This window comes from Bos indicus, chromosome 7 (genome assembly GCF_029378745.1).
Source record: "Bos indicus isolate NIAB-ARS_2022 breed Sahiwal x Tharparkar chromosome 7, NIAB-ARS_B.indTharparkar_mat_pri_1.0, whole genome shotgun sequence".
In the NCBI taxonomy this organism is placed as follows: Eukaryota; Metazoa; Chordata; class Mammalia; order Artiodactyla; family Bovidae; genus Bos; species Bos indicus.
In genome coordinates, this window is record NC_091766.1 from 42,447,068 (window position 1) to 42,463,586 (window position 16,519).

At 45.7% G+C, this 16,519-nt stretch overlaps 1 protein-coding gene across 1 annotated transcript; it reads left to right on the top strand.

The window, feature by feature from the left end:
* Positions 1 to 6,364: 6,364 nt before the first annotated feature.
* PGBD2 (piggyBac transposable element derived 2) lies at positions 6,365 to 16,263 on the top strand. Its single transcript, XM_070793400.1, has 3 exons — positions 6,365 to 6,640; positions 10,773 to 10,836; positions 13,671 to 16,263. The coding sequence occupies exons 2-3, from the start codon at positions 10,820 to 10,822 to the stop codon at positions 15,427 to 15,429; spliced, it is 1,776 nt and encodes a 591-aa protein (XP_070649501.1). The 5' UTR covers positions 6,365 to 6,640; positions 10,773 to 10,819; the 3' UTR covers positions 15,430 to 16,263.
* Positions 16,264 to 16,519: the final 256 nt, after the last annotated feature.

Below are 16,519 nucleotides of genomic sequence, written 5' to 3' on the forward strand. Positions count from 1 at the left end.
TCTTGATGAAAGTGAAAGTGGAGAGTGAAAAAGTTGGCTTAAAGCTCAACATTCAGAAAACGAAGATCATGGCATCTGGTCCCACCACTTCATGGGGAATAGATGGGGAAACAGTGGAAACAGTGTCAGACTTTATTTTTCTGGGCTCCAAAATCACTGCAGATGGTGACTGCAGCCATGAAAATAAAAGACACTTACTCCTTGGAAGGAAGGTTATGACCAACCTAGATAGCATATTCAAAAGCAGAGACATTACTTTGCCAACAAAGGTCCATCTAGTCAAGGCTATGGTTTTTCCTGTGGTCATGTATGGATGTGAGAGTTGGACTGTGAAGAAGGCTGAGCACCGAAGAATTGATGCTTTTGAACTGTGGTGTTGGAGAAGACTCTTGAGAGTCCCTTGGACTGCAAGGAGATCCAACCAGTCCATTCTGAAGGAGATCAGCCCTGGGATTTCTTTGGAAGGAATGATGCTAAAGCCGAAACTCCAGTACTTTGGGCACCTCATGCGAAGAGTTGACTCATTGGAAAAGACTCTGATGCTGGGAGGGATTGGGGGCAGGAGGAGAAGGGGATGACAGAGGATGAGATGGCTGGATGGCATCACTGACTCGATGGACGTGAGTCTCAGTGAACTCCGGGAGTTGGTGATAGACAGTGAGGCCTGGCGTGCAGCGATTCATGGGGTTGCAAAGAGTTGGACACGACTGAGCGACTGATCTGATCTGATGGGACTGGATGCCATGATCTTATTTTTTTGAATTTTGAGGATTATGTATCTAACACCACACTCCTCATCTCCCACCAAACCTGCTCCTTGTGCCATCTTGCCCTTCTCAGTCAATGACAACCCTATTCTTCCACTTGTGAAGGCCCCAAACCTGGAGTGTTCCCTGACTCCTTATTCTCATGTTCTACATCCAATCTATAAGCAAACTTTGACTCTACCTGCAAAATACTTTCAGAACACTACTATTTCTCTGTGGCTCCACCATTCGCACCTTGGAAGTCACTATCGTCTTTCTTCTGAACCACTGCAATAGCCTCCTGTGCGGTTCTTTGCTCTTGCTTCACCTCAGAGGGCACTTACAAAAGCTTCATCAGACTGCGTTCTTCCTCCACTAGGACCCTAAATGCATGCAGAGGCTGGCCACATATCTGGCATATAACTTATCATCTCTCCAACTTCATTGTTTTGATTCCCCTTCTTTACTCAGCTGCAGCTATTCCATTCCTCTAAAGTGTTGGGGTTCATCCCACCTCAAGGTCTTTGGACATGCTATTCTCCCCATCTCAAGTATTTCCCTGCTTGAATTCTGCATGGCTTATTCTTCATAACTTTTGGCTTTCCCCTCAAATATAATTTTTTTCAGGGATACTTTCCATGACCACACTATTTAAAACAGGATACAACATCCCCCTTTTCTGATTTCATTTTCTCCATAGAACTTTCCACTTATAATAAATACCACATATTTTACTAGTTTGTTTATTGTCTGTTTCTCTCACTGGGATGTAAGCAGTGACTGTCACAGAGTGGGCACTCAGTAGCTGTGTTGCCAAAATCTTGGCTCCTTGTCTGCCAATGCGAAATAGAAATACAGAGACAGAGTTTGGGGTAAACAGAAAAGAGTAGCTTTATTATTTTTGCCAGGCAAAAGGGAAACACAGTCGGCTAGCTCCTCAAGAACTGTGCCCCCCTTGCTCAGGAATAGGGAAAGGTTTTATATCCTCTTAAAGGTCTTGCATTTTTTTTTTTCCTTCTGTAGTCTCAAAATGGCCACAGCTGCCATCAGGCAACTCAGCAACTGGGTCTAGTGACCCTGCAGTTATTGGCCCATGACCTTCTTTTTGAAATGCAGACTGCTACAAGAGTGTAGGGTCAAAGAATGCCAGGTGCAGAGTATAATCTATGTCTCAGTCAGAGAATGATTAGCTTTGTAAAGGACAAGTTCAGCTACAAGTGTTTGCTAATAGCAACAGCTGCTGCTGCTAAGTTGCTTCAGTCGTGTCTGACTCTGTGCGACCCCATAGACAGCAGCCCACCAGGCTCCCCCATCCCTGGGATTCTCCAGGCAAGAATACTGGAGTGGGTTGCCATTTCCTTCTTCAGTGCATGAAAGTGAAAAGTAAAAGTGAAGTCACTCAGTTGTGCCAAACTCTTAGCGACCCCATGGACTGCAGCCTACCAGGCTCCTCCGTCCGTGGGATTTTCCAGGCAAGAGTACTGGAGTGGGGTGCCATTGCCTTCTCCGAGTAGCAACAGCTAAACAACAACAAAGATTGTTTAACTCCTGCAGGCCTGTTTGACTGGTATGTGCCAAAGGCCATTCACTCATTTCTGTTTTTACTGCAACAGATCTTGCTGAACGTGTGAATGAATGAGATGTAGGTATGGGGAACAAAGGAAGATAGGAATAACTGCACTTACGTTACCTAAAATAGCACTCCACCCTCCCAGAACTCATCTACCCACTTAACTTACTTCCTTTTTCTTCACAGCATCTATCACCTTTGACACTATTTGTTTCTTGAGTGCCTCTTTTATTAAAAAGAGACTCCACTGAGAACAAGAACTTTTTTGTTCTCTGCTGTATCTTGTTTGCAGGCCATCAATAGATTTGTGGAATAAACAGTGACAAACTTGAGTGTGCCCTTGGCTCCAGAATCTCACAAATGAGGATGATGACTTATTTTCCTGACCTAGGTGGTTTACTTTTTACGCTAACCAAAACCCTTATGGAGAAATGCCAACTTAGAGAAGCCAATACAGAATCTTCGCTACTTGGCCCTCTTCTTGAATATTTAGCATGATTTGGTCCCAAGGATTTTTGTGTTTAGAAAATCCCTTGGAGGTCAAGGCACCTTTTACTGTAAAGTACACTCATATATACCTTATGGAGCTGAGTCTCAAAGTGTGTGTATAGGGAGGAGATGGGGGTAATCTTGGGTGGAAGGGGGACTTTGCCCACCACCCCCTTCATAGTACCTGCAGACAATTTTAGTTGTTGTCAACTAAAAAAAAAAAAAAAGCACAATGTGAGAGTTGTGAGTTAAGTTTTATTGGGGACAAAAATGAGGACTGCAGTTCAGGAGACAGCACCTCAGATACCTCTGAGAAACTGCTCCACGGAGGCAAGGGGGAAAGGTCAGTATGTATGTGATTTTAGTAATGGGGGGAGTACTTGCAATCAAGCACATATTTTCCACAAGGTTTCTACTAGTCTCGTGAAGCTTCTGCTAGTCACAAGAAACAGTCATCACCATGAAGGATTTTGGTGCTTTTCTAGATATGAGATATGAGAATTGGGCTCATAAAGTCAGCTCCTGAGAATACCTATCTGAAGAACCTGTCCTGCCAGTTTTTCTCTGAGCACAGAGCACCTCATTTCTTCTCTCCAGCCTCAACTCCTTCAGGGGGTGTTGAAGGTCAGCAGCTGCAGCAGCACATGACTTAATCCTTGTAGAAGTAGATGGAAAGCACCCATGGCAAGTGCCAGTTTGTAGTTGATGTTATCATAACTGGTGGAACAGGGGGTGTGGTTTGCTACTGGCACCTAGTGGATACAGCCACGGGATGCTCAAAATCCTAAATCAGTGCTACCAGATTTAGCAAGTAAAAATACCTATAGGTAGAATCAGCAAAAGGTCTTAATGACTTGGATAACCATGATGGTGTGGCCACTCCCATAGAACCAGGTATTCTGGAGTGTGAAGTCAAGTGAGCCTTAGGAAGCATTACTATGAACAAAGCTAATGCAGGTGATGGAATTACAGCTGAGCTATTTCAAATCCTAAAAGATGATTCTGTTAAAGTGCTTCACCCATTGTTGTTGTTCAGTCGCTAAGTTGTGTCTGATTCCTTGTGACCCCACGGACTGCAGCACACCAGGCCTCCCTGTCCCTTACCATCTCCCAGAGTTCACTAAGTTCATGTCCATTGAATCACTGATGCCATCCAACCATCTGCTGCCCTCTCCTCCTTTTGCCTTCAGTCTTTCCCAGCATCAGGGTCTTTTCCAGTGAGTTGGCACTTCACATCAGGTGGCCAAAGTATTGGAGATTCAGCTTTAGCATGAGTCCTTCCAATGAATATTCAGGGTTGATTTCCCTTAGGATTGACTTGTTTGATCTCCTGGAGGAGGGAATGGCAAGCCACTCCAGTATTCTTGCCACAAAAACTCCTCCCTCCATGGGATTCTCCAGGCAAGAGTACTGGAGTGGGTTGCCATTTCCTTCTCAGGGGATCTTCCCGACCCAGGGATCAAACCTGGGCCTCCCACATTCCAGGCAGATGCTTTAACCTTTGAGCCACCAGAGAAGCCCACAAAAACTACATGAACAGTATAAAAAGGCTGCACTCAATATGCCAGCAAATTTGGAAAACTCAGTAGTGGCCACAGGAAAAGGTCAGCTTTCATTCCAATCCCAAAGAAGAGCAATGCCAAAGAATGTTCAAACTACTGCACAACTGTGCTCATTTCACATGCTAGGAAGGTAATGCTCAAAACCCTTCAAGCTAGGCTTCAACAGTACTTGAACCAAGAGCTTCAAGATGCACAAGCTGGATTTTTAAAAGTCAGAGGAACCAAAAATCAAATTGCCAACATCCGTTGGGTCACAGGAAAAGCAAGAGAATTCCAGAAAAATGCCTTCTTCTGCTTCACTATGAGAAAGACTTTGTCTGGATTACAACAAACTGTGGAAAATTCTTAAAGAGATGGAAATACCAGACCACCTTACCTGCCTCCTGAGAAACCTGTATGTCAGTCAAGAAGTAACAGTTAGAACCAGACATGGAATAATGGACTGGTTCAAAATTGGGAAAGGAATATGTCAAGACTGTACACTGTCACCCTGCTTATTTAACTTATGTGCAGGGTATATCATGCAAAACATTGGGCTGCATAAATCACAAGCTGCAATCAAGCTTGCAGGAGAAATATCAATAACCTCAGATATGCAGATGACACCACCCTTATGCAGAAAGCAAAGAGGAACTAAAGAGCCACTTGATGAAAGAGGAGAGTGAAAAAGCTGGCTTAAAACTCAAAATTCAAAACACTAAGATCATGGCATTTTGGTTCCATCACTTCATGGCAAACAGATGGTGAAAAAATGGAAACAGTGAGACTTAATTTTCTTGGGTTCCAAAATCACCATGAATGGTGACTGCAGTTATGAAATTAGAAGATGCTTGCTTTGTGGAAGAAAAGCTATGACAAACCTACCATTAAAAAGCAGAGACATCACTTTGCTGATAAAGGTCCACATATTCAAGGCTATGGTTTTTCCAGTAGTCAAGTACAGGTGTGAAATTTGGACCATAAAGAAGGCTGGGTGCTGAAGAATTGATGCTTTTGAACTGTGGTGCTAGAGAAGACTCTTGAGAGTCCCTTGGGCAACAAGGAGATCAAACCAGTAATTCTAAAGGAAATCATCCCTGAATACTCATTGGAAGGACTAATGCTGAAGTTGAAACTCCAATACTTTGCCACCTGATGGGAAGAGCCAACTAACTGGAAAAGACCCTGATGCTGGGAAAGATTGAGGGCATGGGGAGAAGAGGGAGACAGAGGATGAAATGGTTGGATATCATCACCAACTCAATGCACATGAGCTTGAGCAAACTCTGGGAGATGGTGAAGGACAGGGGAGCCTGGCATGCTGCATGCAGCCCATAGGGTCACAAAGAATTGGACAGGACTGAGGGACTGAACAACAACAGCGTCACCAGATGAAATCCTTAACTCCTAGATTAATCTTATTGTTCAGTCTTGTCCAATTCTTTGCTGCCCCATGGACTGCAGCATGCCAATCTAAGATTAATCTTAGGGTATATATTTATCTGAAATTCGAACTTAACTGAGCACCCTGATTTATATCTGGTGATCCTACCTGCAATACACAGGACAGACCCCCACGACAAAGAATTATCCAAACTAAAAAGTCCAAGGTGTAAAGTTGAGCAGGTTATGCAAGTTACTGGGCCAAGCCTCGGAATTTCTGATTAGGTATTTCTGGGATGGGGCCCCAGAATATGCATTTTTATCATGTTCCCAAGCGAAGCTGTTGTTGAATTATATTGGAGAACCATCCACCTAGAGAGAAAAAAAGGTTTCGTCCCTTCGTAAGTAATAGAGAGGAAAGTGCCTAGGCTAGCAAGTAGAGGAACCGGGGGAGTGGAGGGTGCAAGAGAGGCCTTGGAGAAGTGCAAGAGGTGCAAGGGGTGCAAGAGTATATTTCACTTCCCTGGCCCCGGCTTCAGAGGCACTTCCGGGTTTCCCCTAGGCCCAGCGGAAGCCCCAAAGTCTCGTTGGTTGCTGGGATCGGGGGCGTGTCCTAAGCAGGGTGTGTCCTGGGCGGGGAGCGGAAGGCGGGCCGAAGGCGAGTGGAGCGCTCTCTTGCCGGACGTTGCGCTGCCGCGACGGCCGACGCCAGCAGCGCCGAGGCGCTCTAGGCTCCGCGCTACTAGTGGTATCTGGCACGAACCACGAGGCTCCAGTCTGTTCATCGCAGGTCGAGGTCGCCCCGCTTGCACCGCCGACTATACCCCTCTTGGATGTGGGAGCGGCGGACCGTAGCGATGTTTTTTCTCAACGGTGCCCCAGGCGTTGGGCCTCGATGCCGCGGGCGCACGGTGAGTAGGTGTGACTGGTACAGGCACAACGGACCTCGGGGCTTCGAGTTAACAGAGCCGTTTGAGGGGGTCCCCCTGCGGGGAGGAAGGCGGGGCCGGCACCGGGGCGGGGTTAACTGGGGCGGAGCGAGCGTGGGGGTGGGAGCCTTTGGGCTAGGCCGGGCTGCGGGAGAAGCCGAGGCCCGCTAACGCAGAATGTACTAAGGGAGGAGTGACCAGGGCTCTTGGGCGGGATCGGGGGCGGGGCAAGGCCGGGCTGGGGCGGGAAAGACTGCTGTGGGCGGAGCTTGGGCTCGGGCGGGCTGACGCTGGGGGCGGAGCGGGTGGACATCTGTGGGCGGGGTCGGCGGGATCGGGCGGGCTTAGAGGCCTTGCCCTTTAGGAGAGAAGGGGTTCTGCGTGGGGATACGCTGTGTGAAGGGCGCTTTTGGCATTTCCACAGTTTCTGCCTGCTTCTGGGATCTCTGAGGTTGCATAGCATCTTTGTTTTCCTCTCTTCCCCTTTTTTGTTTAGCATTGAGATGCGTACGAGGAGAGCCCCCATATCTCACAAAGGCCATTCTTGAGCCGTTTTGCATCTGGCTTGACTTTGAGGCATTTACGTTTATAAAATGTCTTACTAAACAATGTTTTTTCTAAGTAACTTTAAAAAATGAGAAAAGTTTGAAAACTAATACAAAGAATCCCTACATTCAAGTCACCTGGGTTCCCCAAATGTTAACATCTTACTTAAGAGAGCAGTTAGCGAAACCAGGACACCAAAGGTCTACAGGCCTTGTTCAGAATTTTTCGCTCTTCTCAACCATTTCCTTTTTGTGGTATAGGATCCAAGTCAGGATTTAGTTCCATTTAGTTGTCCTGTCTCATTGGAAAATTTAATATTTTAAGCACTAGAGGTCCCCTCACCTCTAAGATCCCTCAGAATGGCCCTAGGAACATCAGATCTCAAATCTAAGAGCCTTTTCTTCCTGGGTGCCAGAGTCAGTTGAAAATGTCCAGCTGAGCCTCTGGGAATGTCCAACTGAGAATGTCCAGCTGAGCCACAGCTTTGCACACCTGTGCCTTGACACATCTGGCCCTTGACTGCTCAGCATTTCCTGGTTTTTCTATCTCTCAGGTCAACCTCCTGCCCTTATATCTCTTAGACATCTCTGAAGATGCCTTTTCCAGCTTCTCTTTCATTTCAGGCTTCCTCCCTGGGTATCACCTGTGGCTTCAGGGATTCTTGTGGATTTGGGGCTTCCACAAATCCTCAGAAAACGGACTCACTTATGACTTTATCCCAGGCCATTTCTCAGACCTAGAGGGACTGTGGCCTTTCAGTACCTTTCTGGGTTATCTCAAAAGCACTTCCATCCCAATATGTGCAAGACACAGGTCCAAATCACCCACGTCTCATGCCATTCTTGTGCTCCTGGCCTCTGTGAATGGCACCACCCTACTCTAGCCACTAAACCTTAACTCTGGGAGGCCTCCCTGATCAGCCCTCTCCCTCCCCCTCAATCATCCAAACTTGTTGGTTTACTTTTTGAGTCCTACTTGGGCTGGCCCACTTTTTGCCATAAGCACCACCATCCTGATGATCGCTCTTATCTCCTTACGTCTGCTTTGGTGCCCTCACTCAGTTGTCTATACCACAGTCAGAATAAACTTATTAAAATGTAAAGCCAAATGTGTCATGCTCTGCCTATAACCTTCTTTGATTTCCCTTTGCTTTACGTTAAAGATAAGTCTCTTTAAACAGTGCCTTCAAGACATGGAATAGTTGATCCAGTCTCTTCGTATACCCTCTCCCTTGGGTTCTCTACCCTGTCATAATTGTCTTTGCTTTCCCGCGTATTTGCTGTTTCTTCTGCTTGGGATGCTGTTCTCTGCCTCCTCGGGGAATTTGTACTCTTTTGGAGGGTCTGTTTCCTGCTGCTGCTACTGCTGCTAAGTTGCTTCAGTCGTGTCCGACTCTGTGCGACCCAATGGACGGCAGCCCATCAGGCTCCCCTGTCCCTGGGATTCTCCAGGCAAGAACACTGGAGCGAGTTGCCATTTGCTTCTCCAGTGCGTGAAAGTGAAAGTGAAGTCACTCAGTTGTGCCCGACTCTTAGCGACCCCATGGACTGCAGCCTACCAAGCTCCTCTGTCCATGGGATTTTCCAGGCAAGAGTACTGGAGTGGGGTGCCATTGCCTTCTCCATCTCTTTCCTAGGGGAGGTCTAATTATCCTTTCCTTAGAAAGAAGTTCTGTGACTTTCCTGACTAGATCTAACTAAGTCCTGTTTTGGAGATCTTAATCTCGCCTACCTCTGCTTTTTGGTAGCCTTGTTAGAGTAGTGATTTTATACATGCTTAGGTGTCTAGTAGGCACTTCTGATGTTTGCTAAAGGAGTGAAGAAATTAAGGGCTGCTTTATATGGCTGCCCAACAACCTCTTTCTGGAAATCATTCCCGTTGGGAATTTGCTTAGCCTGCAGAGGCACTGTTTACTCTTGTCCAGTTCCTCTGGTGGTTCTGTCAAGAAGGGCAAGAAGGATGGAAGGGCCATGCAGTAGGGTATGGAGGGACTGAGGAGCACGGCCAGAGGACCACTGAAAGAGAAAAATGGCTTTTCCTACCCTTTCTGCCTAGTTATCCCTTCTGTTCTTGAGTCCACTGTATCAGTTGGCTCTCCATTGCTAGACATTTCGTATGCAAAGTTTTAGAGAATCTTTAGGAATGCATTTTTGTTAGGGTGAATTAAGTATTGAGTTCCTTAGTACTTTACTAAATAGCTGTCTTAAAGCCAAAAAGTTAAGATGAAAATGAAAGCCTGCTATAGAATTAGGAGAATGCCCTGCAGTATGGCCATTTGCTCTACAGCAGAAGTTGTTCAGTTCAGAAGGTATTTACTGTGTGCCTGTTACATGCCAGGGGCTGTGTTGGCTTCTAAGGATCAGTCAGTTCAGTCACTGAGTCATGTCCGACTCTTTGTGACCCCATGGACTGCAGCACACCAGGCTTCCCTGTCCTTCACCATCTCCCAAAGCTTGCTCAAACTTATGTCCATTGAGTCGGTGATGCCATCCAACCATCTTGTCCTTTATTGTCCCCTTCTCCTCCTGCCTTCAATCTTTCTCAGCATCAGGGTCTTTTCCAATGAGACAGTTCTTCATATCAGATAGCCAAAGTAATGAAGCTTCAGCTTCAGCATCAGTCCTTCCAGTGAGAATATTCAGGGTTGATTTCCCTTTAGGATTGACTGGTTTGATCTCCTTGCAGTCCAAGGGACTCTCAAGAGTCTTCTCCAACACTACAGTTCAAAAACAACCTACTACAGATTTGTTGGAAGTTTGATATAGTTAAAATTGTCCATCCTCCTTTGAGTTTCTGTGTTTTCTAAAAGAAAGGTTTCCCCATGCTGTAGTCATTAATATACTTCAAAAGTTTTAAAGTTGTGTTTTTGTTTTGTTTTGTTTTGCAATTAGTGCTTAATACATCTAGGACTTCACTGTCTAAAAAGTAGCCATGGTCCACATGTGACTGTGTAAATTAGAATTACTAAAAATTACATAAAATCAAAAATTCAGTGTCCCAGTCACACTAGCCATATATCCAGTGCTTAATCTTCACAGATGTCTCATGCCTACTATACTGGATAGCACTGATGCAAAATATTTCTATCACTGTGGCAAGTTCTATTGGCAGCACTGATGTAGGACTGTAGTTTTCAACCAAGGCAGATTTTACCTCCAGTCCTTCCCACCAGGGAACGCTTGGTGATGTCTAGAAACCCTTTTGTTTTTCACAACCAGTGGGACAGTTGTTCTGTACATACCCATACAGTGGTATGTAGTAAATGGAGGCCTGGGATGCTGTTAAACATCACACAATACATAGGAGAGCCCCCCACAACAAACAATGCCAATAGTTCTGACTATTGGAAACCCTGTCCCAGAATGTATTTTGTTGTGAGGTGTGAGATGAAGGAGCTTCTTCTTTTCTTCTCTGACTAGCCAGTCAACTACACATCATTTTCTGTGTGTACTTGATCCATTTCCCTCTGGTTGGTAGTGAATCTGAAGATTTTTTTTCCCTCAAATGATAGAGAAGGTCCTATTGTCTTGCATATGATTTCTTAAAACTGACTTCCATTTTCTTACAGATTCTTAGACTCTGCAAGTAAAGATAACCTGGTGTTCCCAGTATATCATGGCTTCATCTTCAAGGTAGGAGTAATGTTTGATGAAAGGCTTTATGCAAGTACAGTTGACTCGTCAACACATGGGGACTAGGGTTGCTCACCTCTGTGCATTCACAAATCTGTGTGTAACTTTATAATGGAGCCCTCTGCACTGCTGGCTCCAACTGAGGATCGTGTAGTACTCTAGTACATATTTACTGAAAAAGAATCCATGTATAAGTGAACTCACATAGTTCAGTTCAGTCACTCAGTCGTGTCCGACTCTTTGCGACCCCATGGACTGCAGCATGCCAGGCCTCCTGTCCATCACCAACTCCCGGAACTTGCTCAAATTCATGTCCATCGAGTCAGTGATGCCATCCAACCATCTCATCCTCTGTCATCCCCTTCTCCTCCTGCTTTCAATCTTTCCCAGCATCAGGGTCTTTTCCAGTGAGTCAGTTCTTCGCATCAGGTGGCCAAAGTACTGGAACTTCAGCTTCAGCATCAGTCCTTCCAGTGAATATTCAGGACTGAATTCCTTTAGGATGGACTGGTTTGATCTTCTTGTAGTCCAAGACTCTCAAGAGTCTTCTCTCAGTTTACATAGTTCAAACCTGTGTTATTCAAGGCTAACTGTATTCACCCCTTTGCTTTTGAAAGGCCAAGTTTTCAACGTTTTCAGCTCTCAGTCCTGCCAGCCACCCTAAGCACTTGTTGTCTATGAAGCACCAAGGAGGGAGAGGAGAAGGGAAGATAGGAGAAAAGGCAAGGCAGACAGGGGAGTGTGTGGGGTGCTATGGATGCAGCTGTGTAGCTCTAGTTCCACACTTGATCTAAAGATGTGACTTGCTTTCCCCATCCTTCAAGACACAAGAGGGTTCTGTGTGGGGCTGCCTCAGTTCCTGTAGGCTTTCTCAATACAGGGGTGTGAACAGCCAGGCAGAGAAGGTGTTTGAGGGCCTGTGGGTGCACAACAGCTTGAGTGGTGAGATTAGCCAAGACCGTGGGTGGGCAGGTCTGAATCTGCTGCTATAGACCATGGGTGGCTAGAGGAGGCATGAAAAGGGCTGATGCTCTTTGAGAACATGTCTTCCTTTGAGGTCTGTGGAAAGGCAGAGCTTCAGGTTTCCTCTCCCTTTCTGGCTGGCGCAGAGAGCTTGAGGTGTACCTCATCTCCCCAGAGGTCAGATGTCTTGTGCCCTAGCCTCTAGTATGGGGGCTGGTGGAGCCAATGCCCTGAAAGTGAAGTTGGAGTGAGTCTCTAATGCAGCCTAAACTCCAAAACTACAGGGCAGACCTGCAGAGAAATAGCCTTCATGGTAAAGTCTGTATCCTCCCTCTGGTGTGTGGCTTTTCTCATGCAGTGGCCAGGAAATAGGACATCAGCGTGCCCTCCTTCTCAAGTCCAGTCTATTCCCATAGCCACAGTGATGTATTGACCACTCACTGTCCTGCTCCATACCCCTTAGGGACTTTCTCTGATAACCTGGAAGTCCTCATCAGGACTCTGGAACCCTGTGGAGCCTTGGCCCTGGACCTAGCTACCTCTGCTCTACTCTTCTCCCCTCACTATGGTCTGCAGTGTCACTAACCTCCTTGCTCTTCATAGATCTCAAGGCCCTTCAGCCACAGGGCCTTGTGCCTGTACCTGCAGTTCTGTCCATCTGGGATACCCTGCAAGGCTGCAGGCTCACTCCTTCACCTTGCCAGTCTGTCTGCCCTGTAAGCCTTCCCTCACCATCTGTCTAAAGTAGCACCCCCAGCCCTATTCCTTTGCTGTATTCTCTGTCCCTTATTCAGGATGGCCCGCATCACTACCTGATGCCACCCTGTATAGCTACTTGCTTGTTGATATGTCATTTGTTTCCTTCATTTGGAAACAAGTGCTATGCAGGTCGGGGAGCGGAGTGTGCCCACTGCAGTCCCTGAGCAGCACTAAATACAAACATCTCTTGTATTTGGTTCCCACATGGACAGGCAGAATTAGAATAACAGGGGTTTCCATGTTTCCAAATCCATTTGGCAGGCAGTATGGAGAAGGCAATGGCACCCCACTCCAGTACTCTTGCCTGGAAAATCCCATGGATGGAGGAGCCTGGTAGGCTGCAGTCCATGGGGTCGCAAAGAGTTGGACACAACTGAGCGACTTCACTTTCACTTTTCACTTTCATGCATTGGAGAAGGAAATGGCAACCCACTCCAGTGTTCTTGCCTGGAGAATCCCAGGGACGGGGGAGCCTGGTGGGCTGCCGTCTATGGGGTCACACAGAGTCGGACATGACTGAAGTGACTTAGCAGCAGCAGCAGCAGCATGCAGTAGGATAGCAGATGTTGAGGGAGCCATGTGAAAATCTGTCTGAATCTGGCTAGGTCTTGAATTTGGGTAATGAGAGTTCAGGTAGGGAGAATGAGAATTTGGAAAGTGAGGAAACGTATTTGTCAAGTGAGTAAGAACAAGGGAAGAGAGAGGTAAGGCAGAAGCACAAAAGCAGGGCTGCTCAGGTCACTGAGTCAAGAGACATCAGTGGACGTCACTTCAGCAGCCCAACCTTCCCATTGGCAGTTACTATTAACCAGGTGATGACAGTGGCATCTGGACTCATCACTAGAGAGAATCCTCTATTCAAAGACTTGAAGAAGGAAAGGAAGTATGGAATACCTCTTTAGAATGCCTCCCTTTATTAAAACACAGATTAGAAGAGTACTCTGTGTTTGTCTGGAACTTTGACTTATCTGGCACATTGCCTGGTGCTGTTGGATCTGAGATGCTGTTACAGCGGGAGTGCCCCCCTCTTGGGCAGTGGTTTGGTGGAGTTTTCTGCTGAAGCACTAGCTTTCCTGCATGGCCTCTCTTCATTCTGTTTCCTGTCATTGCAGCGGCCTCTTTACTGGGAAAAGTACCAGCTCAAAGCTGAAGTCTGTGAAGTTACTTGAGGTTCTGAATGCTCTGGAAGAGAAGGAATCTGGCCACAGTAGGGAGGAGATCTTCATTGCACCACCCAAAAATGCTGCAGGGGACTTCACTGATGAAGACTCAGGTGATGAAGATGGTCAGCGAGGAACCCACGTGCCCGGTAATGTGCTGCATGCTTTTGTGGTCCCTGAGGACTCTGGCACCCGGGAGGAGGAGGACCTGCAGCTGCAGCCAGCCATGAAGAAGCAGAAGGCAGTAGTGGAACCTCAACGTGTTTGGACCAAAAGAGATATCCGCCCAGACTTCAGCAGTTGGACAGCAACAGATCCTCATATGGAAGATCTCAAAAGCCAGGAACTGAGTCCTGTAGGTCTCTTTGAACTGTTTTTTGATGAAGGAACAATTAATTTTATTGTTAATGAAACCAATCGTTATGCTAGGCAGAAAAATGTCAACCTGGGTCTCACAGCCCAGGAATTGAAGTGTGTCTTGGGCATTTTGATTTTAAGTGGGTATATCTCTTATCCAAGGAGAAGGATGTTTTGGGAAACATCTCCTGACTCACATCACCATCTTGTGGCTGATGCAATTCGAAGGGACAGATTTGAACTGATCTTCTCATACCTACATTTTGCAGATAACAATGAGCTTGATGAAAGTGATAGGTTTGCCAAGGTCAGGCCTCTCATCGTACGCATGAACTACAATTTCCAGAAACATGCACCCTTGGAAGAGTTCTATAGCTTTGGCGAATCCATGTGTGAATATTTTGGATACCGGGGGTCTAAGCAGCTGCCTGCGGGGAAGCCTGTGCGGCTGGGCTACAAGATCTGGTGTGGGACGACCAGCAGGGGCTATCTGGTATGGTTCGAGCCCTCCCAGGGCACACTGTTCACTAAGCCAGACAGGGGCCTGGACCTGGGAGGCAGTATGGTGGTGAAATTTGTGGACGCACTTCAGACTCGTGGCTGTCTGCCATACCACATATTTTTTGACAAGGTTTTTACAAGTGTCAAATTGATGTCCATTTTAAGGAAGAAAGGAGTGAAGGCCACAGGAACTGTTCGTGAGTACAGAACTGAGCGTTGTCCCCTTAAAGATCCCAAAGAACTGAAGAAAATGAAGAGGGGTTCGTTTGATTACAAAGTTGACGAGAGTGAGGAGATCATTGTGTGTCGCTGGCACGATAGCAGTGTGGTCAACATCTGCTCCAATGCTGTGGGCATAGAACCAGTGGGGCTGACGAGCCATCACTCAGGAGCAAACAAGATGCAGACCCAGGTTCATCAGCCATCCCTGCTGAGACTGTACCAGGAGAAGGTGGGGGGTGTCGGGCGTATGGACCAGAACATCGCCAAGTACAAAGTGAAGATCCGGGGTATGAAGTGGTACTCGAGTTTCATTGGTTATGTTATTGATGCAGCTCTTAACAATGCTTGGCAGCTGCATAGGATATGCTGCCATGATGCCCAGGTGGACCTCCTGGCCTTCCGAAGATATGTGGCCTGTGTGTACTTAGAGAGCAATGCAGACACATCATCCCAAGGGAGGAGAAGCAGGCGGCTGGAAACTGAGAGCCGCTTCGACATGATTGGGCACTGGATCATCCACCAGGACAAGAGGACCCGGTGTGCCCTGTGCCACTCACAGACCAACACCCGCTGTGAGAAGTGCCAGAAGGGCGTCCATGCCAAGTGCTTCAGGGCATACCACATCCGGTAATGCCTGATGGGCAGAGGGAGCCCTCGGGATATGTGGTTTGCAATGAGATGTTTACAGCTAATTACATAGAGCATTTGGGGCACTTGTGGTGGTGTTGACAAGAAAGAGACCTGAGTCCTTGATTTGGTTTTGTATTTTTCCCCATTTTCATCACCGTTACCTTTTAATTATCTTCTATTATGCCTACATGTAATATACATTAATATTTACATTAGTAATCATAAATTTTTGTAAAGATATATTTTATACAACTATTTATTTCAACTTATGGGCCCTTTTTATTCAAATAAAATTCTTCCTTTGGGGTATAGCTGTCTGGTAAGGACAATTGAATGTAACCAAAACCTTATAGAAACTTGTGAACAGTAAAAAGATTTTATAGTATATGCTATCAGTTATACTAATCTGATATAGGCAATATTGTATCAATATGATGAAGGATATCTTAATCATATTTATTTCATTTTATCTAATGCTAACAAACTTTCCAGGGATAGATAATCTGCCATTATTTACCCAGCTGACTAGATGTATAGAGTTTGTATTTTCTTGATAAAAAATATTTTCCTAATACATGTATATCCATATGGAATCCATTTTTATAAGTAGTGTGGAGGGAATTTTTTCACCCAAAAGGCTGGTCAGCATCATTTATTAAATATTAAATATATTTCCCCAATGATTTAAATTCTTCCTTTAAAAATTCCTGAACTTTGGAGGAAAGTATTAAAACAAAGAAAAAAGTTTATGTTGGAAAGCCTAGTGGAATATAATCCAGAAGAATATAAGAAATACATATAAAAATTTGGACTTAATAAAAAACCTAAGAGAGCATGTTGAGTATTTTTATTTGGGAAAGAACTTGCTACAATAGCACAAATAAAAAGAGTATATCAATATGTTTGACCATATACAACTAAAACATCCATTAGCAAAGGAAAACACGAGGAAATTAAAAAGATATGTTTCACATTATTTCATTTGTAGTAGTATCTTCAGTGCAAAAAGATCTTATAAACACATAGGTGGCAAGAATAAAATGTGCTCTTATATATAAAAGAACAAATGGAAGATGAACAGTGAAGATACA